This window comes from Oncorhynchus clarkii, chromosome 11 (assembly GCF_045791955.1).
Source record: "Oncorhynchus clarkii lewisi isolate Uvic-CL-2024 chromosome 11, UVic_Ocla_1.0, whole genome shotgun sequence".
NCBI lineage: Eukaryota > Metazoa > Chordata > Actinopteri > Salmoniformes > Salmonidae > Oncorhynchus > Oncorhynchus clarkii.
Window position 1 is genome coordinate 8675165 of NC_092157.1, and position 26113 is coordinate 8701277.

At 39.8% G+C, this 26113-nt stretch overlaps 1 protein-coding gene across 1 annotated transcript; it reads left to right on the forward strand.

Annotated features, from left to right (window-relative positions):
* Positions 1-19738: 19738 nt before the first annotated feature.
* Positions 19739-24733, forward strand: LOC139420149 (sialic acid-binding Ig-like lectin 13). The gene is made up of 7 exons (XM_071169936.1): positions 19739-19787; positions 21881-22264; positions 22392-22697; positions 22833-23099; positions 23826-23937; positions 24051-24108; positions 24453-24733. The coding sequence occupies exons 1-7, from the start codon at positions 19739-19741 to the stop codon at positions 24723-24725; spliced, it is 1449 nt and encodes a 482-aa protein (XP_071026037.1). The 3' UTR covers positions 24726-24733.
* Positions 24734-26113: the final 1380 nt, after the last annotated feature.

The following is a 26113-nucleotide window of genomic DNA, read 5'->3' on the forward strand; positions in this document are numbered from 1 at the left end:
GTTCCTTCTTCAGGGTAAAGTCATTAATGCTTGAACCAGGTTATGTAGACAAACAGTGTAATTAGTGCAACCAATAACAATCATAAGGGTTGTGTCACAATTATGAGGTTAATTAGAGTGAATTGAGTGAAACTGTTAAAAGACAATAGTTTACAGCATATTGAATATATTAGCCTATTGTTATCATTAACATTAGTATAAGATTAGCATCAACATACATTATTGTTTAATTTAATTTCACATGTATTTAATTGTTTCCAATTTCATTAAATGTTGTTACATGTAATCTTTTGGTTCATCAATAATGCACAATAAGCATCATCAACAGGGGAACATATTGGTTGTACGCTGATAAACTGTAGAAAGAATACATTCATTTATAAGACTTCTTCATGAAATGAATTGTTCATAAGAAGGGCCTGAGATCAAAGTCAATATTAAGACAGTAGGGGTCAATGTTTTAAATACCTCCTCTCCTTGGTAGGCCAACATGCTCAATGTGTGTGTATATGCGTGTGTTTTTGAGTGAGGAGATGGGATGGTTAGCTTCAACAAAGTGAGCTGCTACTGGATAGTCAGTGTTATTACACCTGATTGAGCTGCGGTGGTTGTCACGCACTGACCTTAGAGAGCTTTTTATGTCTCTATTTTGGTTTTGTCAGGGTGTGATTTGGGTGGGCATTCTATGTTCCTTTCTCTATGTTTTGTATTTCTTTGTTTTGGCCGGGTATGGTTCTCAATCGGGGACAGCTGACTATTGTTGTCTCTGATTGGGAACCATACTTAGGTAGCTTTTTCCCACCTATGTTTTGTGGGTAGTTGTTTTCTGTTTAGTGTTTTCTGCACCTGACAGGACTGTTTCAGTTTGGTCTTTTTGTGTCAGTGTTCAGTTAAATAAAGGTCATGAACTCTTACCACGCTGCACTTTGGTCCGATTCCTCCTCATCATACGACGACACACGTTACAGTGGTCAGCTATGCATTGTTTTAATTGTCTTTTCGGTTGTCCTACGTAGGCTTTTCCACATGAACATGTGATGAGACAGATTACTCCCTTTTCCTTGCAAGAGATGATACCCCTAACAGGGATCATCTCAACAGTATCTCGGACCTGCCTGATACAACAGTATCTCGGACCTGCCTGGTGTGTTCCTTGTTCTTCATGATGCTCTCTGCGCTTTTAACGGACCTCTGAGACTATCACAGTGCAGGTGCATTTATACGGAGACTTGATTACACACAGGTGGATTGTATTTATCATCATTAGTCATTTAGGTCAACATTGGATCATTCAGCGATGCTCACTGAACTTCTGGAGAGAGTTTGCTGCACTGAAAGTAAAGGGGCTGAATAATTTTGCACGCCCAATTTTTCAGTTTTTGATTTGTTAAAAAAGTTTGAAATATCCAATAAATTTTGTTCCACTTCATGATTGTGTCCCACTTGTTGTTGATTCTTCACAAAAAAATACAGTTTTATATCTTTATGTTTGAACCCTGAAATGTGGCAAAAGGTCGCAAAGTTCAAGGGGGCCGAATACTTTATTGTCTCAAGGCTTAAACATCCATGTTTAAACTGTCTCCTCCCCTTCATCTACAAAGATTGAAGTGGATATAACAAGTGAGCTCTGAGAGGCTTTCCCAAAAAGACTCAAAGCTATAATCACTGCCAAAGGTGATTCTAACATGTATTGATTCAGGGGTTTGACTACTTATATGAATCAGATATTTTTGTATTTAATTTTCCATAAATCTGTGAAAATTTCTAAAAACATATTTTCACTTTGTTATAATGGAGTATGAATACCTTCTGATGGCAATGTATACTTCTATACAAGATGTTGTTAAGATACCGCTAGACATTGGTTCTGCTCTATTGGGGTGGCAGGTAGCCTAGTGGTTAGAGCGTTGGGCCAGTAATCGTAAAGGTTGCTAGATCAAATTCTAAAAGTTGTCAAGGTAAAAATGTATAGTTCCTCCTCCGAACAAGGCAGGTAACCCACTGTTCCTAGGCCGTCATTATAAATAAGAATTTGTTCATAACTGACTTGCCGAGTTAAATAAAAAAAATATGGCCTAATACCAACTCACATATCCATTGATACTGAGTGTCAGCCTAAACTGCATCATTCCATTGTAATTTCATAAATTTTATCCACATATAGGCAAAGCAATTTCCACATAACTGCAATGAGCTTGTTAGTCCCTTTTTTGGCAGTCCCCCCATATCCCCATTCCCACCATATAGCAGCATCAGCGTAGTATAATGTCCAATAGTCAATACTTTCTCTCTTCTCTCTCTGAACCATCTGGTCCCTCCACCTCTCAATTCCTGACCTTGTCCTCCAGAGCCTTCAGCTCTCCCCCCACCTGCTGGGTAAATCAAATCAAATCAAATCAAATCAAATTTATTTATATAGCCCTTCGTACATCAGCTGATATCTCAAAGTGCTGTACAGAAACCCAGCCTAAAACCCAAAACAGCAAGCAATGCAGGTGTAGAAGCACGTACGCCCTCAGCTCCTGGGTTTCCTTCTCCCAGAAGGCCTTGGGCAGGTCGAAGCTGGATTTGTCTCGAAGGGATACAGCTTTTGTGAAAATGTAGTTTTCTAGCAAGTTTAGCAGAATTTATGCAGCAGGTTAGGATAATTAACGTATCAGGTTATGATGATTAGATGAAAGTACGGAAAAGGGTTAGGATTAGCTAAAATGCTAAAACTTCAACTTGACAAAAGCTTTATCTCATCTAGACTTGACCGTCGAAGAGAGGGCCCATGTCTACCCTGCCGCCCATGCCCTGCAGGTCGCTGGCTCTCTCCTGTTGCACATGGGGCACACTCTTTTCACAACACTTCAATAAGAAATTATTTTGGTAGCAGATTAGGAGCAGGGACAGATTACCGAACGGCCCCAGATAGCATATGATAGCACGTGTAGAATTACAGGAAATTAGCTTTAAAACTGAAACCTTTCCTATCGACCTCATGGCAAAATGTGTTGAATATCAGGGAATTAGCTTTAAAATGGCAAATTTTGTCTCAGCCTCATTGCAAAATGTGTAGAATAGCATTATCAAATTGCAAATGTTCCTCTCTGCACCATGGCAAAATGTGTTTAATAGCAGAAAAGTAAGCTCAGGGTCCCAAATGCGGTCGTCCAACCCTGGATAGGAGAGCATTTTCACTAAACCTGACTATTTTACCTGGCCTTAACCTCAGGCTACTAACATGCTTTGTTAATTCTCCTAACCTGCTACATAAATTCTAATAAACTGCTACAATAAAGTAAATTCCGTTTCAAAGTGGAGTGAAAAGAGTGTCTCTGTGGCATCCAGCCCACTAGGCTCCTCTTTGCAAATAGACTTCAAAGAGGAAGTTGGTGTCGGAGAAGTTGAGTGGTGTGTGAGAATCACTCAGATACAATTACAGTTACTCTGTTTCACACCAAGTCTGTTTTTCATATTGAAACATAATGTGACAACCATATGTTTTCTATCAAACTCTAATTTAACTTTTCTTTTTTATATTTTAATTAATTAATTGTGGATTTGGGTTCATAATTTTACTAGATTTTTTAAATCCCACAGATATTCCCATTCAAGCCTGGGAGATATGGGAGTTACGGGAGAAACAGGAGATACAGGAGTTACGGGAGATACAGGAGATACGGGAGATACAGGAGATACGGGAGATACGGGAGATACGGGAGAGGGAGATACAGGAGATACGGGAGATACAGGAGAGGGAGATACGGGAGAGGGAGATACGGGAGAGGGAGATACGGGAGACACGGGAGAGGGAGATACGGGAGATACGGGAGATACGGGAGAGGGAGATACGGGAGAGGGAGATACGGGAGATACGGGAGATACGGGAGAGGGAGATACAGGAGATACGGGAGATACGGGAGAGGGAGATACAGGAGATACGGGAGATACGGGAGAGGGAGATACAGGAGATACGGGAGATACAGGAGAGGGAGATACGGGAGAGGGAGATACAGGAGAGGGAGATACGGGAGATACGGGAGAGGGAGATACGGGAGATACGGGAGATACGGGAGAGGGAGATACGGGAGAGGGAGATGGTTTTGCTGCCAAAAGTTTATTTTAGCAATTTATTGGGGGCAGACTTAGTGATTCAGGGGCCCGTTTCAAAATGCTGCTGACCTGTCCTACCCCGAGAAAGGGACATTAAATACAGTAGTATTCCTTTAAAATGATTTCTCATACACATATTAGGAAGTATTTCACTGATGAGATGTGAGATATGCCACGTGAATTTCAGCACTTTAGTTAGTCAGACCACACTATGTGTGTGACAGTTTCTGCTGTAGACAGTTTACGTTACCGTCTAAGGCAAGTATCGACTTCTTCACTATATCTTCTGTTAATTTTAATGTTCAAAATAAATTAAAGGAGATTAATTCTGAGTAATGAGATTCAATATGTTCTAATGTACTGCTGTTTGTTCATGTATTAGCTTTACAACTGAAGGACATAGTGTATTTGATATGGGGATGGTTTAATGTGTTGTGTGAGTTAAGGTACTCCACCAGTAAGTGTATGTTTGTACTGTTTCAGGTGATCAGTAGTGTGTGAGTTCTCACATGACTTGTTCTGAGAGCATGTTTTTTCTCATTTGCCTCATTATGTCAGGTGAGTCTTCCACACAACAACAACTAGTTATGAATCAGACATAAAGGAATAACCACAAGTCATTATATTTTATGGGATGTGCTATATTCCAGCCTTTTAATTTTGTAGAAAAGTGTACAGTTAATTCCTGATAAGTGTATTTTAATAGTCTGGATTTAAACTGCTGTGAAAAAGTTATTGCATATTTTTGATACTGAACATTATCAGATATTCAATCAAAAGCTGATATTAGATAAATGGAACCTGAGTGAACAAATAACACAACATTTACATACTTATTTAATTTATTTCTTAAACAAAGTTATGCAACACCCAATGCCCCTGTGTGAAAAGTAATTGCTCCCTTATACTAAATAACTGGTTGTGCCTACTTCAGCTGAAATGAAAACCAACTATACATTTCCTGTAGTTGTTGATCAGTCTCTCATGTTGCTGTGGAGGAATGTTATCCTACTCTACCATGCAGAACTGATTTAACTCAGTGACATTTGTGGGTTTTCAAGCATGAACTGTCACAATGTCTCATTTGGGATTAGGTCTGGACTTTGACTAGGCCATTCCAAAACTTTAAAATGTGTTGCTTTTAATCATTTTCATGTAGATTGTGTGTTTTGGAATGGTGGCACAACCAGTTATTGAGAGGAAGGGGGCATTTACTTTTTCACACAGGGGTATTGGGTGTTGCATAACTTTGTTAATGAAAGAAAATAAATAACTATAAAAAAGTATAAAAACTCAAGTTCTTTTTATCTAATATTAGGTTTTGGTTGAAGATCTGATAACAGTAAAACAAATAAGTAAAAATAGAGAACCATAAAGGGGGAAATACTTTTTCATGTCCCTGTATGTTCATGTGAAACCGACATCAGTGTGCAGTTAACAGTATAGCTTCCACCACTGTCCCTATCACCACTCCTTGACAACATACCTACCAATTGAAAAATCACCTGTACATAGAAATAAGTTAGTATTATGTGAGCGGACCAAGTCATTTGGTGTCACTAAAACAGAAAGGTGGAATAAACAAGTCAGGAGTAGGTTCTTGGTTGAACACTGTTCTCTATTGAGATTTCTGACAACACTTCAACACAATCAATGAGAATCTCCCAAGGGACAACATACATCTTCTTCTTTAGATGACACAGGAACACAAGACGATTATCTTTAAACTTTAACAACAATCACAGATTTGTCACTGTCTTAATGGCTCTTCTTTGGCTAGCTCCCTTCTCTTGGTAGCCATTCTACACAGAGGATTTGTCTCTCCTCTCCCTGCTGGTTCCATCCTCTCTCTTATAGGGGAAAGAGATATGTCATTAGTACCATCAGCTGTGCTTAATTACCTCTGGTTACCTTGTCTCAACATGCCTTGTTGGGCTACTATCCGTGAGCCCAGCCTGCCCTCTGGTGGTCCTTCCACAACTATTATTATTGGGAGAGACTGTAACAGTGATGGTATAAACTCTGGATCGCTGATTCTATGTAACGGCCAATGAGAGACTATGAAACCACCGGTCTCTATATATGGTACTCCCCAGAATAAGCAGTCCTCCATGATAATGAATAGAATTCTACAGTATTTAAATAAAATGTTTCAAGGACTATATTACATGTATTTCAGTATTTTGTTGTAGAAGGGACAGTAAAGTTAGTACTCTATAAATAAAACACTTTAATATCTGTACATGTTTATTTTTTTATTTGTTATGTTCAGGTGATATAAAAAGCATTATCTGGAGCACACCCAGAGAAAATGACTTAGTGTAGAGGTGCTGACTAACGGTGAATACACTGTAAGCTATAAAAACAAAGAGAGTTGAACACTCTATATATATATATATAAACTCCCAGTAATTTATTGGGTAAAACACCAACGTTTCGGGATCACTGTTCCTTCTTCAGGGTAAAGTCATTAATGCTTGAACCAGGTTATGTAGACAAACAGTGTAATTAGTGCAACCAATAACAATCATAAGGGTTGTGTCACAATTATGAGGTTAATTAGAGTGAATTGAGTGAAACTGTTAAAAGACAATAGTTTACAGCATATTGAATATATTAGCCTATTGTTATCATTAACATTAGTATAAGATTAGCATCAACATACATTATTGTTTAATTTAATTTCACATGTATTTAATTGTTTCCAATTTCATTAAATGTTGTTACATGTAATCTTTTGGTTCATCAATAATGCACAATAAGCATCATCAACAGGGGAACATATTGGTTGTACGCTGATAAACTGTAGAAAGAATACATTCATTTATAAGACTTCTTCATGAAATGAATTGTTCATAAGAAGGGCCTGAGATCAAAGTCAATATTAAGACAGTAGGGGTCAATGTTTTAAATACCTCCTCTCCTTGGTTGGCCAACATGCTCAATGCGTGTGTATATGCGTGTGTTTTTGAGTGAGGAGATGGGATGGTTAGCTTCAACAAAGTGAGCTGCTACTGGATAGTCAGTGTTATTACACCTGATTGAGCTGCGGTGGTTGTCACACACTGACCTTAGAGAGCTTTTTATGTCTCTATTTTGGTTTTGTCAGGGTGTGATTTGGGTGGGCATTCTATGTTTCTTTCTCTATGTTTTGTATTTCTTTGTTTTGGCCGGGTATGGTTCTCAATCGGGGACAGCTGACTATTGTTGTCTCTGATTGGGAACCATACTTAGGTAGCTTTTTCCCACCTATGTTTTGTGGGTAGTTGTTTTCTGTTTAGTGTTTTCTGCACCTGACAGGACTGTTTCAGTTTGGTCTTTTTGTGTCAGTGTTCAGTTAAATAAAGGTCATGAACTCTTACCACGCTGCACTTTGGTCCGATTCCTCCTCATCAGACGACGACACACGTTACAGTGGTCAGCTATGCATTGTTTTAATTGTCTTTTCGGTTGTCCTACGTAGGCTTTTCCACATGAACATGTGATGAGACAGATTACTCCCTTTATCTTGCTAGAGATGATACCCCTAACAGGGATGTTTCCACCTGTATGTGGGTGTCTGAAGAAGGATGTTTTTGTAGTGCTATTGCACTGTGAGCATGAGACACATTGGTATTTCCAATTTGGATTGTGTGTCAAGAGTGTCTGAGTGGGCTCATGGGGCAGGTCAGATCTCACTAAGCCATCCTGGGTTGGTCCTTGAGGTGTGCAATTGTTGTGTCTGATTGCAGAATATGCCAGTGCTTCTTCAGGATTGCTTTCATTTTCTCTGAACACTTGGTGTCCTTAGTGCAACAGTTTTTCATCTTTGGTTTAGTTTTTAGCAATTCTTCTCGTAGTTTTTGAGATATTTCCATCGTTGCATCATCAATACTTTTTTACATGTAGCCTCTGATTTTGAAATTATTTGTCATTTTCTTAGCATTGCTGTCAAAGTCTGACTGTTGGCCACAGATTCGTTTAACCCTGCATAACTGGCTGTATGATAGACCATTCCTGAGGGGAAGGGGATGCATAATATCCCCATGTAGCAGAGTTTTGAGGTCTGTTGTGCTTTGTGTACAAGTCTGTATGTAATGCATCATTCTCTTTGATGATCCATAAGTCCAGGTAGTTTATATTTCTCTCAACAGTCTGCATGGTGAATTTGAGATATTCAGAGCTCTCGTTTAGCAGAGTTTGGAATTAATTTAGTTCCTGCTGACTTCCTTCCCAGAGCACAAAGACATCATCTATGTATCTCTTCCATGAGAGGATTTAAGAAAGTAGGGAGTGTGTCTCTGTTTTGTAAGTGGTTCCTCAAATTGTTTCACATACAGGTTCACATAGTTGGGGGCAAAGGAAAATAGGAAAAATATAAAACTCTGACTCAAAGATGAAGCAGCTATTGGATAATACCAATTTAGTGAGTTTAAAGATGCAATCATTGTCTGGAGAAACGGCAGTGTCTCTCTACTGAAGGAAGTGTTGCAGGTCACAAAATATAATTTAAAAGTCTGCATTAAGGTGTCTGTAATAGAAAATACTTGTCTAAAACGAATATAGACATTAATAAATGCATTTCTATAGCTTCCAACATCTGTTTTACGCTGGAGGAGGAGTAGCAAGATGGCTGTGCAGTTGCCTCCAAACAGAGGCCCCTGTCAGTCATCTAGGGTTAATACATATCATTGGACTGAACTGAAAATACATCAGAACCTCCCTGATGTTGTCTTTTATGTTGCAGGTGTTTTGGCCTGTTTTGGTCAACGAGATTTGATCGTCACAATGCCAGATAGACTGGATGTACTGACTGGCTCCTGTGTGCAAATCCCATGTTCATTTGATATTCATGACCCACAGAAAACATTTAACAGCGCAATACTACCCTCTGGAGTGTGGATTAAAGGAAACCCATACTTTGGTGAGCGTCCGGACAGTGTGATATTTAACAGTGCTGAGATGGTCAACAGATATCAAGGGGAGATAACTGGAAACATGTCCCAGAAGAACTGCACCACAGTCTTCTTCAATGTAACCACCAGTTACTCTGATAAATACTACTTCAGGATTGAGAGTAAACCATTCCGTGCAACAGACAATAAAACGTATGTTAATATAGTTGTCAGGGGTAAGAGACAATTGAACTTTTAACCATCTTTTTTCTCCTGTTTATATTCCTTTCATCAAAGATAAGAGTAGAACAAGTGGACAGTTTAACTATTAGTGTAAAATATCTTTATCTGCAATGTATTACAGATTTGCCTTCCAGTCCCATCATTACTGTCTCAGTGAGGTGAAGGAAGGGACCCCTGTCAGTTTGAACTGCTCTGCTGTCACTCCCTGTCCCGAACACCCCCCTGAGCTGACATGGACTCTCTCAACACAGTTCACAACTGAGAACCAACTGCAGGAGAATTCAGACCAAACCAAATCAGTTCTCTCCACGGTGACCTTCACTCCGTCATATCTTCATCATGAGAAGAACATCACTTGTACTGCAGTCTACCCAGTAGGGACAAGCAACAAGAGAGCTGAACATAACATGATGCTTAACATTTCATGTAAGATTTAGTCACCGGTTCCTGAAGAATAGATCATTCTATCATGTTTTCACTGATGATTGTAATAGAGTGGATTTGATGAGACTATTCAATATACCATATCCAGATACATTCTAAATGAACCCCTCTCCCCCAGTCTCTCCTAAGGACACCTTGGTGTCCAGCTGATCCAGTATTAGTGGGCAGCTGTGTTAATCTGACCTGCAGCAGTACAGCCAACCCTCCTGTGACAACCTTCATCTGGTTCCAGATCTGTGGTAATAAACCAACACAGGCAGCATCTGGACAGAGTTACACCCTCAATGTTACTGTTAGTGATGGAGGACTGTACTTCTGTGAAGCAAGAAATAATTATAAATGCATCTCAGTTCAAGAGGCGTCACTACAGTCCCTGGTTTGATTCCAGGCTGTTTTACGTCCGGCCGTGATTGGGAGTCTCATATGGCGGCGCACAATTGGCCCAGCTTTGGCCGGGGTAGGCAGTCATTGTAAATAATAGTTTGTTCTTAACTGACTTGCCAAGTTAAATAAAGGTTCAATTTAAAATTGGAAGAAAATAAAATGATGGGCTTAGCCCTATTTGGTGAAAGACCATCTTCTGTATACCATCCCTACCTTGTCACAACACAACTGATAGGCTGAAACGCATTAAGAAGGAAAGAAATTCCACAAATTAACTTTTAACAAGGCACACCTGTTAATTGAAATGCATTCCAGGTGACTACCTCATGAAGCTGGTTGAGAGAATACCAAGAGTGCAAGGCTGTCATCAAGGCAAAGGGTGACTAATTTGAAGAATCTCAAATATAACATATATTTTGATTTGTTTAACACTTTTGGTTAGTACATGATTCCATATGTGTTATTTCATAATTTTGATGTTTTCAATATTCTACAATGTAGACAATAGTAAAAGAGAGAACCCTTGAGTAGGTGTGTCTAAACTTTTGACTGTATATAATTAGTAGAAAATTATACTTCTTGCTTTTGAAAATGCAAATAATTTTGTTCACTTATAAGGAATAGGAAGTACATCACATGCCATTGTCCAACTTGAATTGCAACACTTCAGTTTGTCAGAACTCACTATGGGTGTGATATCATCTCCTTTTCTGTGATCGCTTTTCAAGATCGTAAGGCAAGTGTCGACTTCTTCACTACCTTTTCATTTTAATGTTAAGACTCACTGAACTGTTATGACTGGTAATGATTTGAAATGCTGCTGCTGTTGGTTCATGTTATAGCTTTACAACTGAAAGCCATACACTGCGTTCAGAAAGTATTCAGACCCCTTTCCCTTTTCCACATTTTGTTACTTTAGTCTTATTGTAAAATGCATTAAATTATTTTTCCTTATCAATCCACACACAATACCCCATAATGACAAATCATTTCTAAAAAATTGTTTTTCTTATTATAGGGTATTGTGTGTAGATTGAAGGGCGACAACAATTTCATCCATTTTAAACAACATAACAACGAGGGGAGAAAAGTCAAGAGGTCTGAATCATTTCCGAATGCACTGTACGCATTAAGGTTCAATGTAATACATTTGAGTAATTTAGCAGAGACACTCTTATCCAGAACGACATACAGTTGGTGCATTAATCTTATGATAGTCAGGTGAGACAACCGCATTACATTCATAGTAAGTACACTCAAGCAGGTATCAGCAAAGTCAGTGCTAGTGTGTGTGTGTGGGGGAGGGGGGTGTAAAGTGCGGATGTTAGTTCACAAATGGCCTTTTGAGGTCAGGCTGTGAAAGGGGGGAGGGGGGGGGGGGTGCTGTGGGATTATTTAAAATGCCCTGAAGGGGTAGGGTTTCTGATGTTTTCGCAAGATGGGCAGGTAGCTTCAGGGGGAAGCTGGTTCCAGCATTGGGGTGCCAGGACAGAAAAGAGCTTGGACAGCCTGAGCGGGAGCTGCCCTCCTGTAGGGGTGGGAGAATGGAGTGCTCGGGTGTTGGGTTTGAGCCTGAAGGTAAGGAAGGGAAGTGTGTTGAGTTACTAAATGTGTGTATGTTTGTACTGTTTCAGGTGATCGGTAGTGTGTGAGTTCTCACATGGCTTGTTCTGAGAACATGTTTTTTCTCATTGTCCTCTTTATATCAGGTGAGTCTTACACACAACGATAACTAGTTATGAATCAGACAGAGGACTAAGTACAAGGGATGATGTTTCATACTATGAGCTGTATTCCCATCTGTCTCAATGTATAGAAAAGCAGAGTTTAATAGTCTGGATTCAAACATTGTGCTCCAGATATGTTCATGATCCAGTTTAGGGCATGGAGTCGTGACATCAGGAATCACCTGTACATTGAAATTAGTATATATTTTTTGCTGCAGAGAGAGAGTGTCTGTACTGAAAAGATCATATTACCTCCCTGATGTTGTCCTTCATGTTGCAGGTGTTTTGGCCTGCTTTGGTCAACGAGATTTGATCGCCACAATGCCAGATGGGCTGGATGTACTGGCTGGCTCCTGTGTGCAAATCCCATGTTCATTTGATATTCCTGACCCACATAATACATTTAACAGCACAATACTAACCTCTGGAGTGTGGATTAAAGAAAACCCAAACTTTGGTGAGCGTCCAGACAGAGTGATATTTAACAGCAGTGAGACGGTCAACAGATATCAAGGGAAGATAACTGGAAACATGTCCCAGAAGAACTGCACCACAGTCTTCTTCAATGTAACCACCAGTTACTCTGATAAATACTACTTCAGGATTGAGAGTCAACCATACCTTGCAACAGATCCTAAAAAGTCTGTTAATATAGTTGTCAGTGGTAAGAGACAATTTATCTTTTAACCAACAATTTTTTCCAGTTTAGATTCCTTGCATCAAAGATAAGAGTTGAACAAGTGGACAGTTTAACTGTTAGTGTAAAATATATTTATCTACAATGTATTACAGATTTGCCTTCCAGTCCCATCCTTACTGTCTCAGGTGAGGTGAAGGAAGGGACCCCTGTCAGTTTGAACTGCTCTGCTGTCGCTCCCTGTCCCAAACACCCCCCTGAGCTGACATGGACTCTCCCAACACAGTTCACACCTGAGAACCAACTGCAGGAGAATTCAGACCAAACCAAATCAGTTCTCTCCACGGTGACCTTCACTCCATCATACCTTCATCACGAGAAGAACATCACTGTACTGCAGTCTACCCAGTAGGGACAAGCAACAAGACAGCTGAACATAACATGATGCTTAACGTTTCATGTAAGATTTAGTAACCGGTTCCTGTAGAATAGATCATTCTATCATGTTTTCACTGATGATTGTAATAGAGTGGTTTTGATGAGACTATTCAATATACCATATCCAGATACATTCTAAATGAACCCCTCTCCCTCAGTCTCTCCTAAGGACACAGTGGCCTCCATCAGTCCAGCTGATTCAGTATCAGTGGGCAGCTGTGTTAATCTGACCTGCAGCAGTACAGCCAACCCTCCTGTGACAAACTTTACCTGGTTCCAGATCAGTGGGGGTAAAACAACACAGGTTGCATCTGGACAGAGTTACACCCTCAATGTTACTGTTGATGGAGGACTGTACTTCTGTGAAGGAAGAAATAGTCACGGCTGTGGGAAGTCGAATGAAGTGCAGCTGGCTATTAAAGGTAAAATGGGCACGTAGGGCACAATCGTAGGTTAGATATACAATATATATTCAAAAGTATGTGGACAACCCTTCAAATGCTTGGATGTAGAACAGGTACTTCTACATGCCTGCTGTATGTATCTAGGTATGATACGGTTTTAGGATCTTAATTTGATCACTATATTGTTGCTTAGAAGTTTATTGCATTGTGGGAAACAGAGATAAGCTTTGTGATTTGCATATATTCACCAAATCCTGCACTAAAACGTGGTTATATTAATGGTATTACACTTTTCATGCAGCCTAATTTTGTCCAGCTAATAGACTCACCACCAATGGATCAACATTACAGAGGAAACGTTCAAGTCCTTTTGCTGCAGGATTATTTCACTGCAACAAAACTGGCTAAATTAAGATCTTACATCTGTACATCTACAGTATGTGTATAATTTGTAATATTAGACAATGTGCAAAATGTTTCCTCTTTTTGGAACAGATGGCTATAATGTGTGTTTTATTTACAGGGCATGAAGAGCCTGTTAACCCAAAGGTTTTTGAGATTGTAGGAAAAACCTTGGGGTTGATTTTCCTTTTCAGCCTGATCGTATTCTTTGCATGGTAAAAAGATATTCCCAGCCTCAATTTGAACATATTTATCATGCTGTTTGTGCTTTTGTATATGAAAACCTAAATGATGTCAATATACCTTTATTCTTGTCTTCCAGGAGGAGGAGAACATCTAGACTCCCCAGTGGGTTTGACATGACAGACCGTTCACAGGGACTGGTGGGAATGGTAGAATTGCCTTTTAAAACCCATCTAGAATGTGTGTTTCAGGACTAATTGAATGAATTCTGTGTTGTGTAACCAACTGTAACTATGAAGTCATTATTCTTCTGAAGTGTCGGTCCTGACAACTGATCCTTTCTCTGTGTTCTCTCCACAGAACTCCCCGGTTGGGACAGTGTGCTTTAACCAGGCCACGGTCAGTAGAGGGAACCAAGAACCACCACTTAACAACCTAGATGGGCTTCATGCACAAGTCAATAAAAGAGGTGCATGTTAATTATTTTTCCAATGGGTATTAAGTGTTTTTATGTACAGTATTGTCATTGTGTATTAGTTTTAAATTGATTCTTTTGTTACCTTTATAATTGTGTACTCTTTGATTATCTGCATATTTGTAAAATTTGCTGCGGGAATTTTTTTTAACTGTTACAATAATCGTGATATGATGATTTAGACTTTATTTTTGACCATTTATTTTGAGTGTTGAGTTCACAGAGCATCTGTTTAATGGGTTCCAGTATAGAGGAACTGCTGAGTTCAACTAGCTCACTGAAGGCAGATTAAGACCATGTAAAGTCAATGATGACTGAGGAGAGAAGACACAGTTAGTTGGAGAGACAGTGGTCTGATACAAGACAGGAAGTTGGTGCAGTAAGTCGACATGATGGCAGAATGGTGTTAACATCTACTAGTCACTGTTTATCTTCGTCTTTTGTGCAGTTACCAGAATAACAATCTTATCTATTTTCAGTTTATATCTATTTAGAAGTTATTCTGTCAGTTTTTATGTTGAGTGTTAAATAAAGGAAACAATTGAGGGTGAATTTAAGGTTGTTTATTAATTGCCCTGTAATAAAAACCATTACATTCAATTTCCATTAAATCTTTTGGTGTTATTGGTCCAACATTTTGTTTTTCGACATTAAAAGATATGAAAAGCTGAAATTTCTCGCAAAGAAGGGCACCTGTTGGTAGATGGGTAAAAAGAAAAAAATCTATCAAGACACCCAGTCATTATCAAGGTACAGTCGGCTTTCATGACTCAGTTGCCGGAGAGGAAAGAAACCACTCAGGGATTTCACCATAATGCCAATGGTGAAAAACAGTTACATAGTTTAATGGCTGTGATAGGATAAAATTGAGGATGGATCAACAACACTGTACTTACTCCACAATACTAACATAAATGAAAGAGTGAAAGAAGGAAACACGTACAGAATAAAAATATTCCAAAGCATGCATTTGGTTTGCAATAAGGCACTAAAGTGAAATTGCAACAAAAAAATTGCTAAGAAATTCACAAGTGTTATTTTTGGGGCAAATCCAACACAACATATCACTGAGTACCACTCTTTATACTTTCAAGCGTGGCTGCACCATGTTATGGGTATGCTTGTCATCAAGTGTTTTAGGATAAATATAAATGTACTAGAGCCAAGCACAGGCAAATGCAAGAGGAAAAAGTGGTTCAGTCTACCTTTCAAAAGGCACTGGGAGACAAATTCACCTTCCAGCAGGACAAAAACCTTAAACACAATGCCAAACTGACAGCATAGATGATTACTATGACAACGTTGAATGTTCCTAAGATGCCTAGATACAGTTTTAATCGTCTTGGAAATCTATGGTAAGACTTGAAAATGACTGTCTAGCAATGATCAACAACCAACTTGTTAGATCTTGATGAGTTTTTAAAAAGAATAAGGTGGAAATATTGTACAATCCAGGTGTGCAAAGCTCATAGAGAGTTTCCCTGAAAGACTCACAGCTGTAACATACATTGACACAGGGGTGTGAATACTTATGTAAATGAGATATTTCTCTATTTTATTTTCAATAAATCTGCAAACATTTCTAAAAACATATTTTCACTTTACTATTATGGGTTATTTTGTGTAAATGGATTATTTTTATTCAGTCTTTATTAACACAACAAAATGTGGAATAAGTCAAGATGTATGAATACTTTCTGAAGGCACTGAGTACACCAAACATTAGGAACAGCTTCCTATTATTACGTTTCACCATCGTAATGCCTTCAGAACAGCCTTAATTCATCAGGGCATTGACTTTACAAGGTGTCTAAAGCATTCCTCAGGGAATCTGACCCATGTTGACTCCAATGCTTCCCACAGTGTCAAGTTGGCTGGATGTCTTTTGGGTGGAGGACCATTCTTGATGCACACCGGAAACTGTTAAAAGTGAAAAACCCAGCAGTGTTGAAGTTCTTGAAATCGGTGCCCCTGACACCTACTACCATACCCCATTCAGAGACACTTAAATCTTTCGTCTTGCCTATTCACCCTCTGAATGTCACACATACACAATCCATGTCTCTATTGTCTCAAGGCTTAAACTTCCATGTTGAACCTGTCTCCTCCCCTTCATCTACAAAGATTGAAGTGGATATAACAAGTGAGCTCTGAGAGGCTTTCCCAAAAAGACTCAAAGCTATAATCACTGCCAAAGGTGATTCTAACATGTATTGATTCAGGGGTTTGACTACTTATGTGAATCAGATATTTTTGTATTTAATTTTCCATAAATCTCTAAAAACATATTTTCACTTTGTTATAATGGAGTATGAATACCTTCTGATGGCAATGTATACTTGTATACAAGATGTTGTTAAGATACCGCTAGACATTGGTTCTGCTCTATTGGGGTGGCAGGTCGCCTAGTGGTTAGAGCGTTGGGCCAGTAATCGTAAAGGTTGCTAGATCAAATTCTAAAAGTTGTCAAGGTAAAAATGTATAGTTTCTCCTCCGAACAAGGCAGGTAACCCACTGTTCCTAGGCCGTCATTATAAATAAGAATTTGTTCATAACTGACTTGCCGAGTTAAATAAAAAAAATATGGCCTAATACCAACTCACATATCCATTGATACTGAGTGTCAGCCTAAACTGCATCATTCCATTGTATTTTCATACATTTTATCCACATATAGGCAAAGCAGTTTCCACATAACTGAAATGAGCTTGTTAGTCCCTTTTTTGGCAGTCCCCCCATATCCCCATTCCCACCATATAGCAGCATCAGCGTAGTATAATGTCCAATAGTCAATACTTTCTCTCTTCTCTCTCTGAACCATCTGGTCCCTCCACCTCTCAATTCCTGACCTTGTCCTCCAGAGCCTTCAGCTCTCCCTCCACCTGTTGGGGGAGGTTGGCTCCCACCTGCTCGGTAAAGTACGCCCTCAGCTCCTGGGTCTCCTTCTCCCAGAAGACCTTGGGAAGGTCGAAGAGTGATTTGTCCAAATTTAGTTTTCTCGCAAGATTAGGAGTATTAGGCTGCAGGTTAGGAGAATTACATTAAGGAACGGAAAAGTGTTAGGATTAGCTCAAATGCTAAAAGAATTTGACGTCAACTTTACAAAAGCTTTATCCCAACTAGACTTGACCGTTGTAGAGTGAGCCCATGTCCAACTTGCCTCCCAGTACCTGTTGGTCGGGGTCTCGGGTCATTATTTTCACGCCACTTCAATAGGAAGTGATTTTGGTAGCAGGTTAGGAGCAGGGCTGGATTACCGAACGGCCCCAGATAGTATATGATAGCAAAATGTGTTGAATAGTAGGAAATTAGCTCGAAAAAAACAAAAAAAGTTAAATATGTAAATATGCATCTCTGCACCATGGGTTGAAATGCTCTCCACACCATGGCAAAATTGGTTGAAATGATCTCCACACCATGGCAAAATGGGTTGAAATGCTCTCCACATCATGGCAAAATGGGTTGAAATGCTCTCTGCACCATGGCAAAATGGGTTGAAATGCTCTCCACATCATGGCAAAATGGGTTGAAATGCTCTCCACACCATGGCAAAATGGGTTGAAATGATCTCCACACCATGGCAAAATGGGTTGAAATGCTCTCCACACCATGGCAAAATGGGTTGAAATGCTCTCCACACCATGGCAAAATGGGTTGGAATGCTCTCCACACCATGGCAAAATGGGTTGGAATGCTCTCCACACCATGGCAAAATGGGTTGGAATTCTCTCCACACCATGGCAAAATGGGTTGAAATTCTCTCCACACCATGGCAAAATGGGTTGAAATGCTCTCCACACCATGGCAAAATGGGTTGAAATGCTCTCCACACCATGGCAAAATGGGTTGGAATGCTCTCCACACCATGGCAAAATGGGTTGGAATGCTCTCCACACCATGGCAAAATGGGTTGGAATTCTCTCCACACCATGGCAAAATGGGTTGAAATTCTCTCCACACCATGGCAAAATGGGTTGAAATGCTCTCTGCACCATGGCAAAATGGGTTGAAATGCTCTCTGCACCATGGCAAAATGGGTTGAAATGCTCTCCACACCATGGCAAAATGGGTTGAAATGCTCTCTGCACCATGGCAAAATGGGTTGAAATGCTCTCCACACCATGGCAAAATGGGTTGGAATGCTCTCCACACCATGGCAAAATGGGTTGGAATGCTCTCCACACCATGGCAAAATGGGTTGGAATTCTCTCCACACCATGGCAAAATGGGTTGAAATTCTCTCCACACCATGGCAAAATGGGTTGAAATGCTCTCTGCACCATGGCAAAATGGGTTGAAATGCTCTCTCCACCATGGCAAAATGGGTTGAAATGCTCTCTGCACCATGGCAAAATGGGTTGAAATGCTCTCTGCACCATGGCAGAACGTGTTGAAATGAAGGAAAGTAAGCTCAGGGTCCCAAATGCCCTCATCCAACCCTGGTTAGGAGAGCATTTTCCCTAAACCTAACTATTTAACCTGACCTTAACCTCAGGCTCTTAACATGCTAAGATAATTCTCCTAACCTGCTACATAAATTCTCATAAAGTGCTATGAAAAAGTCGATTCCGCATCAAAGTGGAGTGAAAAGAGTGTCTCTGTGGCATCCAGCCCACCAGGCTCCTCTTTGCAAATAGACTTCAAAGAGGAAGTTGGTGTAGGAGAAGTTGAGTGGTGTGTGAGAATCACTCAGATACAATTACAGTCACTCTGTTTCATACCAAGTCTGTTTTTCATGTTGAAACATAATGTGACAACCATATGTTTTGTATCAAACTCGAATTTAACAAATTTAACTCTTGAATAAATTAATAGTGGATTTTGGTTCATGATTTAACTATATGTTTAAATCCCACACACATTCCCATTCAGGCCTGGGAGATAGAGGAGAGGAGATGGTTATAATGATGAAAGTTTAATTTGTTCTATTTATCAATGTGTCGGGGGCGGACTTAGTGATTTGGGGGCCAGTTTCAAAATACTGCTGACCTGTCCTAACCCTAGAAAGGGACAATAAATACTGAAGAATTGTTTGAAAATAATTTCTCATACACATATTAGGAAGTACGTCACAGTTGAGATGAGAGATATGCCACATGAATTTCAGCACTTTCGTTAGGCAGACCTCACTATGGGTGTGACAGTTTCTGCTGTAGACAGTTTACGTTACCGTCTAAGGCAAGTATCGACTTCTTCACTATATTTTCTGTTCATTTTAATGTTCAAAATAAATGAAAGGAGATTAATTCTGAGTAATGAGATTCAATATGTTCTAATGTACTGCTGTTTGTTCATGTATTAGCTTTACAACTGAAGGACATTGTGTATTTGATATGGGGATGGTTTAATGTGTTGTGTGAGTTAAGTTACTCCACCAGTAAGTGTATGTTTGTACTGTTTCAGGTGATCAGTGGTGTGTGAGTTTTCACATGGCTTGTCCTGAGAACATGTTTTTTCTCATTGGTCTCTTTATGTCAGGTGAGTCTTCCACACAACAACAACTAGTTATGAATCAGACATAAAGGAATAACCAGAAATCATGATATGTTATGGGGTGCGCTATATTCCAGCTTTTTAATTGTGTAGAAAAGTGTAAAGTTAATTCCTGATTAGTATATTTTAATAGTCTGGATTTAAACTGCTGTGTATCTCATGTATACTTGATTGTGTGTTTTGAAATGGTGGCACAACCAGTCATTGAAATTACTTTTTCACACAGAGGAATTGGGTGATGTATAATTTTGTTAATGAAATACATTAATAACTATAACAAAATGTGTTATTTGGTAACTCAAGTTCCCTTTATCTAATATTAGGTTTTTGGTTGAAGATCAGATAACATTCAGTGTTAAAAAAAGAGCAAAAATAGAGAACCAGAAAGGGGGTAAATTCTGGTTAGTTTCACTGTATGTTCATGTGAAACCGAGGTCAGCATGCGGCTAACAGAATAGCTTCCACCACTGTCCCTGTCACCATACAGGGCTAAAACCAGATTAGCATCAACATACATTATTCTTTCATTTAATTTCACATATATTTAATTGTTTCCAATTTCATTAAATGTTATAAAATTGTAATATTTTGGTTCATCCATAATGCATAATAAGCATCATCAACAGGGGGAACATATTGGTTGCACCATGATAAGATGTAGAAAGAATAGATTCATTTATAAGACTTCTTAATAAAAATAATTGTTCATAAGAAGGGCCTGAGATGAAAGTCAATATTCTGACCACTAGGGGTCAATGTTTTAAATAGGAACTCCAGTAGGCCTCCCTCTGTAGTAGTAGGATCTCCATGTTACCTCCTCTCCTTGGTAGAGCAACATGCTCAATACCTGTGTATTTGAGGGAGGAGATGGGATGGTTAGCTTCAACAAAGTGAGCTGCTACTAGATAATCAGTGTTCTTACAGCTATGCATTGTTTTAAATGTTTTTTGTTTGTAATGAGTTGGCTTCCACATGAACATGTGATGAGATAGATTACTCCCTTTATCTTGCAAGAGATGATACCCCTAACAGGGATTTTTTGTCTGATTGCAAAATATGCCAGTGCTTTTCAGGATTGCTTTCATTTTCTCTGAACACTTGGTTACTTATTGCAAAATACTATTGCGTTGTTTTTCTTCTTTGGTTCACTATTTAGAAAATCCTCTCGTGGTTTTTGAGATATTTTCAGCATCGCAGCATCAAGAATTTCTTCCTTCTAGCCTCTGATTTTAAATGTATTTTTCATTTTCTTGGCATTGCTGTCAAAATCTGACTGTTGGCAACAGATTCATTTAACCCTGCTTAACTGGCTATATGGTAGACCATTCCTGAGGGGAAGGGGATGCATAATATCCCCACGTAGCAGGGTATTGAGGTCTGTTGGCTTTGTGTACAAGTCTGTATGTAATGCATCATTCTCTTTGATGATCCATAAGTCCAGGTAGTTAATTTTTCTCTCAACAGTGAACAGTGAATTTGAGATATTCAGAGCTCTCGTTTAGCAGAGTTTGGAATTAATTTAGTTCCTGCTGACTTCCTTCCCAGAGCACAAAGACAGCATCTATGTATCTCTTCCATGAGATGATTTTAGAAAGTAGGGGGTGTGTCTCTATGTTTTGTAAATGAGTGCCTCCTCAAATTGTACCACACACAGGTTTGCATAGTTGGGGGAAAAGGGGGAGCCCATGGCTACACCCCGAATTTGAATGATAAAGTCTGACTCAAAGATTAATTAGTTATTGGATAATACCAGTTCAGTGAGATACAAGATGCAATCATTAGCTGGAACAAGGGTAGGGTCTCTCTGCTGAAGGAAGTGTTGCAGGTAACAACATATAATTTTAAAGTTTGCATTAAGGTGTCTGTAATAGAATATACTTGTCAAAAACGAATATAGACATTAATAAATGCATTTCTATAGCTTCCAACATCTGTTTTACACTGGAGGAGGAGTAACAAGATGGCTGTGCAGTTGCCTCCAAACAGAGGCCCCTGTCAGTCATCTAAGGTTAATACATATCATTAGACTGAACTGAAAATACATCAGAACCTCCCTGATGTTGTCCTTTATGTTGCAGGTGTTTTGGCCTGTTTTGGTCAACGAGATTTGATCACCACAATGCCAGATAGACTGCATGGACTGACTGGCTCCTGTGTGCAAATCCAATGTTCATTTCATATTCATGACCCAAAGAATACATTTAACAGCACAATACTACCCTCTGGAGTGTGGATTAAAGAAAACTCAAACTTTGGTAATCATCCGGACAGAGTGATATTTAACAGTAGTAAGACAGTCAACAGATATCAAGGGAAGATAACTGGAAACATGTTCCAGAAGAACTGCACCACAGTCTTCTTCAATGTAACCACCAGTTACTCTGATATATACTTCTTCAAGATTGAGAGTCGACCATTCCGTGCAACAGATCCTGATAAGTCTGTTAAAATAGTTGTCAGTGGTAAGAGACAATTTATCTTTAAAACCATTTTTTTCCCAGTTTAGATTCCTTGCATCAAAGATAAGAGTTGAACAAGTGGACAGTTTAACTGTTAGTGTGAAATAGATTTATCTACAATGTATTACAGATTTGCCTTCCAGTCCCATCATTACTGTCTCAGGTGAGGTGAAGGAAGGGACCCCTGTCATTTTGAACTGCTCTGCTGTCGCTCCCTGTCCCGAACACCCCCCTGAGCTGACATGGACTCTCCCAACACAGTTCACAACTGAGAACCAACTGCATAAGAATCCAGACCAAACCAAATCAGTTCTCTCCACGGTGACCTTCACTCCGTCATATCTTCATCATGAGAAGAACATCACTTGTACTGCAGTCTACCCAGTAGGGACAAGCAACAAGACAGCTGAACATACCATGATGCTTAACGTTTCATGTAAGATTTAGTCACAGGTTCCTGTAGAATAGATCATTCTATCATGTTTCACTGATGATTGTAATATAGTGGTTTTAAAGAGACTATTCAATATACCATATCCAGATACATTCTAAATGAACTCCTCTCCCTCAGTCTCTCCTAAGGACACCTCGGCCTTCATCAGTCCAGCTGATCCAGTATTAGTGGGCAGCTGTGTTAATCTGACCTGCAGCAGTACAGCCAACCCTCCTGTGACAAACTTCACCTGGTTCCAGATCAGTGAGGGTAAAACAACACAGGTTGCATCTGGACAGAGTTACACCCTCAATGTGACTGTTGGTGATGGAGGACTATACTACTGTGAAGGAAGAAATAGTCACGGCTGTGGGAAGTCGAATGAAGTGCAGCTGGCTATAAAAGGTAAAATGGGCACGTAGGGCACAATCGTAGGTTAGATATACAATATATATTCAAAAGTATGTGGACACCCCTTCAAATGCGTGGATTCAGTTATTAAAGCCTCACATGTTGCTGACAGGTGTTTAAAATCGAGCACACAGCTATGCAATCTCCGTAGACAAACATCGGCAGTAGGATGGCAAATTCACTACCGAGTTCCAAACTGCCTTTGGAAGCAATGGCAGCACCAGAACTGTTTGATGAGGGCTTCATGAAATGGGTTTCCATGGCAGAACAGCCGCACACAAGCCAAAGATCACTATGTGCAGTGCCAAGAATCAGCTGCAGTGGTGTAAAGCTCACTGCCATTGGACTCTGGAGAAGTGGAAATCCGTTCTCTGGCGTGTTGAATATACGATTCACCATCTGGCAGTCCGGCGGACGAATCTGGGTTTTGATGGATTCCAGGTGAACACTACCTGCACCAAAGCATAGTGCCAACTGTAAAGTTTGGTGGATGAGGAATAATGGTCTGGGGCTGTTTTTCATGGTTTGGGCTGGGCCCCTTAGTTCCAGTGAAGGGAATTATTGAAGCTACAGCATACAATGACATTCTATATTCCATATTAATGCCCATGATTTTGGAATGAGATGTTTGACGAGCAGGTGTCCACATACTTTTGTTCATGTAGTGCACTTTAGAGATCTTTTTGTGAGAATTGACCATAATATGTGCTGTATTTTCAGGGCAAGAAGAGTCAAAAACCTCAGGGGTTGGTTTCTGGTTTCTGGTTTCTGGGGTTGCAGCAGGAACTCTGGGGGCCATTTTGCTTATCAGCCTGATCAGCCTTTTTGTATGGTAAGAACTATTCCTGGCATCAACGCAAAACAACTTTATTTCTGCTGTGTTTGTGCTTTAGCAAATGAAATCCCTCTCAGTGCATCCAGAATACCTTTCTAAATGTCTTCCAGGAGGAGAAACTCGAGGCTCCACGATGGACTTGAAAGGACAGACAGTCCACAGGGACAGGTGGGAATAAGGCTCAACTTACAAAACCATCAACAAAGTGTATCTAAGGAAGTACTGAATTAATGCTGAAACTATTTAAAGCCATGAGGTTAACATAGTTTCAGAGCAAGTTTAGGGGGAGATGACCATATCGAAAGCAATGCCACATCCTGTAATGACATGGAATGATAACAGAATGGCTGTTGGACTTTGACAGTGTTCACTGTCTTTACACCTGTCAGTTGAATTGACATTTTCATTGACATCCACTCAGTATGTGTTGTGTAACCTGCTGACCTTAGAGTTTTACACATTACTGAGCTTAGAGCTTTACACATGTTCCTCTCTCTGTGTTCTCTCCACAGAACTCCCCGGTTGGGACAGTGTGTACTAACCAGGCCACAGCCGGAGAGGAACCAGAGGAACCTGCAGAAGACCAGCCTGAAGAGATCCAATACGGTGACATAGACTTCTCCAAACTACAGACCAAAGAGACCCCAGCTGCAGCCCAGGACAGGGTCCAGGGACAGGAGAGTGAGTACGCTGAAGTCAATGTGACCGGGAGTAGGGCCCAGGAACCACCACTTAACAACCTAGATGGGCTTTATGCACAAGTGAATAAAATAAGTGCTTGTTAATTATTTTTCCAATGGGTAGTAAGTGTTTTTATGTACAGTATTGTCATTGTGTATCTGTTTTCTATTGGTACTTGTGTTACATTTATAATTGTGTGCTCTTTGATTATCTGCATATTTGTAGAATTTGCTGGGATGAAAAGTGTTTAACTGTTACTATAGTGTTGATATGATGATGTAGGCTACTCTTTATTTTGGACCATTTATTTTGAGTGTTGAGTTCACAGAGCATCTGTTTAATGGGTTCCAGTATAGAGGAACTGCTGAGTTCAACTAGCTTACTGAAGGCAGTTTAAGACCATATAAAGTCAATGATGACTGAGGAGAGAAGACACAGTTAGTTGGAGAGACAGTGGTCTGATACAAGACAGGAAGTTGGGTGCAGTAAGTCGACATGATGGCAGAATGGTATTAACATCTAATAGTCACTGTTTATCTTCATCTTTTGTGCAGTTGCCAGAATAACAATTTGATCTATTTTCATTTTATATCTATTTAGAATTTATAGTTTCAGTTTTTATGTTGAGTGTTAAACAACATAATCAATTGAGACTGCATTTCAGGTTGTTGATTAATTGCCCTGTAATAAAAACCTTTACATTTAATTTCCATGACATCTTTTGGTGTTATTGGTTCCTCTGCAACTGGATCCTGGACTTCTTGATGGGCCGCTCCCCAGGTGGTAAGGGTAGGAAACAACACATCTGCCTCTCTGATACTCAACACGGGGGTCCTTCAAGGGTGTGTGCTTAGTCCGCTCCTGTACTCCCTGTTCACCCATGACCGTGTGGCCAAGCACGACTCCAACACCATCATTAGCTTTGCAGACGAGACAACAGTGGTAGGCCTGATCACCAACAAAAATGAGACAGCCTATAGGGAGGAGGTCAGAGACCTGGCAGGGTGGTGCCAGTATAACAACCTTTCACTCAAAGTGATCAAGACAAAGGAAGAGATGATCGTGGACTACAGGAAATGGAGGGCTGAGCACGCCCCCATTCTCATTGATGTGGCTGTAGTGGAGCAGGTTGAGAGCTTCAAGCTCCTTGGTGTCCACATCACCAACAAACTATCATTGTCCAAACACACCAAGACAGTCGTGAAGAGGGCACAACAACACCTATACCCCCTCAGGAGACTGAAAAGATTTGGACTGGGTCCTCAGATCCTCAAAAGGATATTATACAGATGTATCGTGTCATTTTGCAGTCACTTTTATTGTAATTAAGAATATAATATGTTTCTAAACACATTCATGTGGATTCTACCATGATTACGTATAGTCCTGGATGAATAGTGAATAATTATGAGTGAGAAACATCATACCCCCCCACCCCCCAAAATTGCTAACCTCCCTGTCATTGCAGAGGTGAGAGGTTAGCATGTCTTGG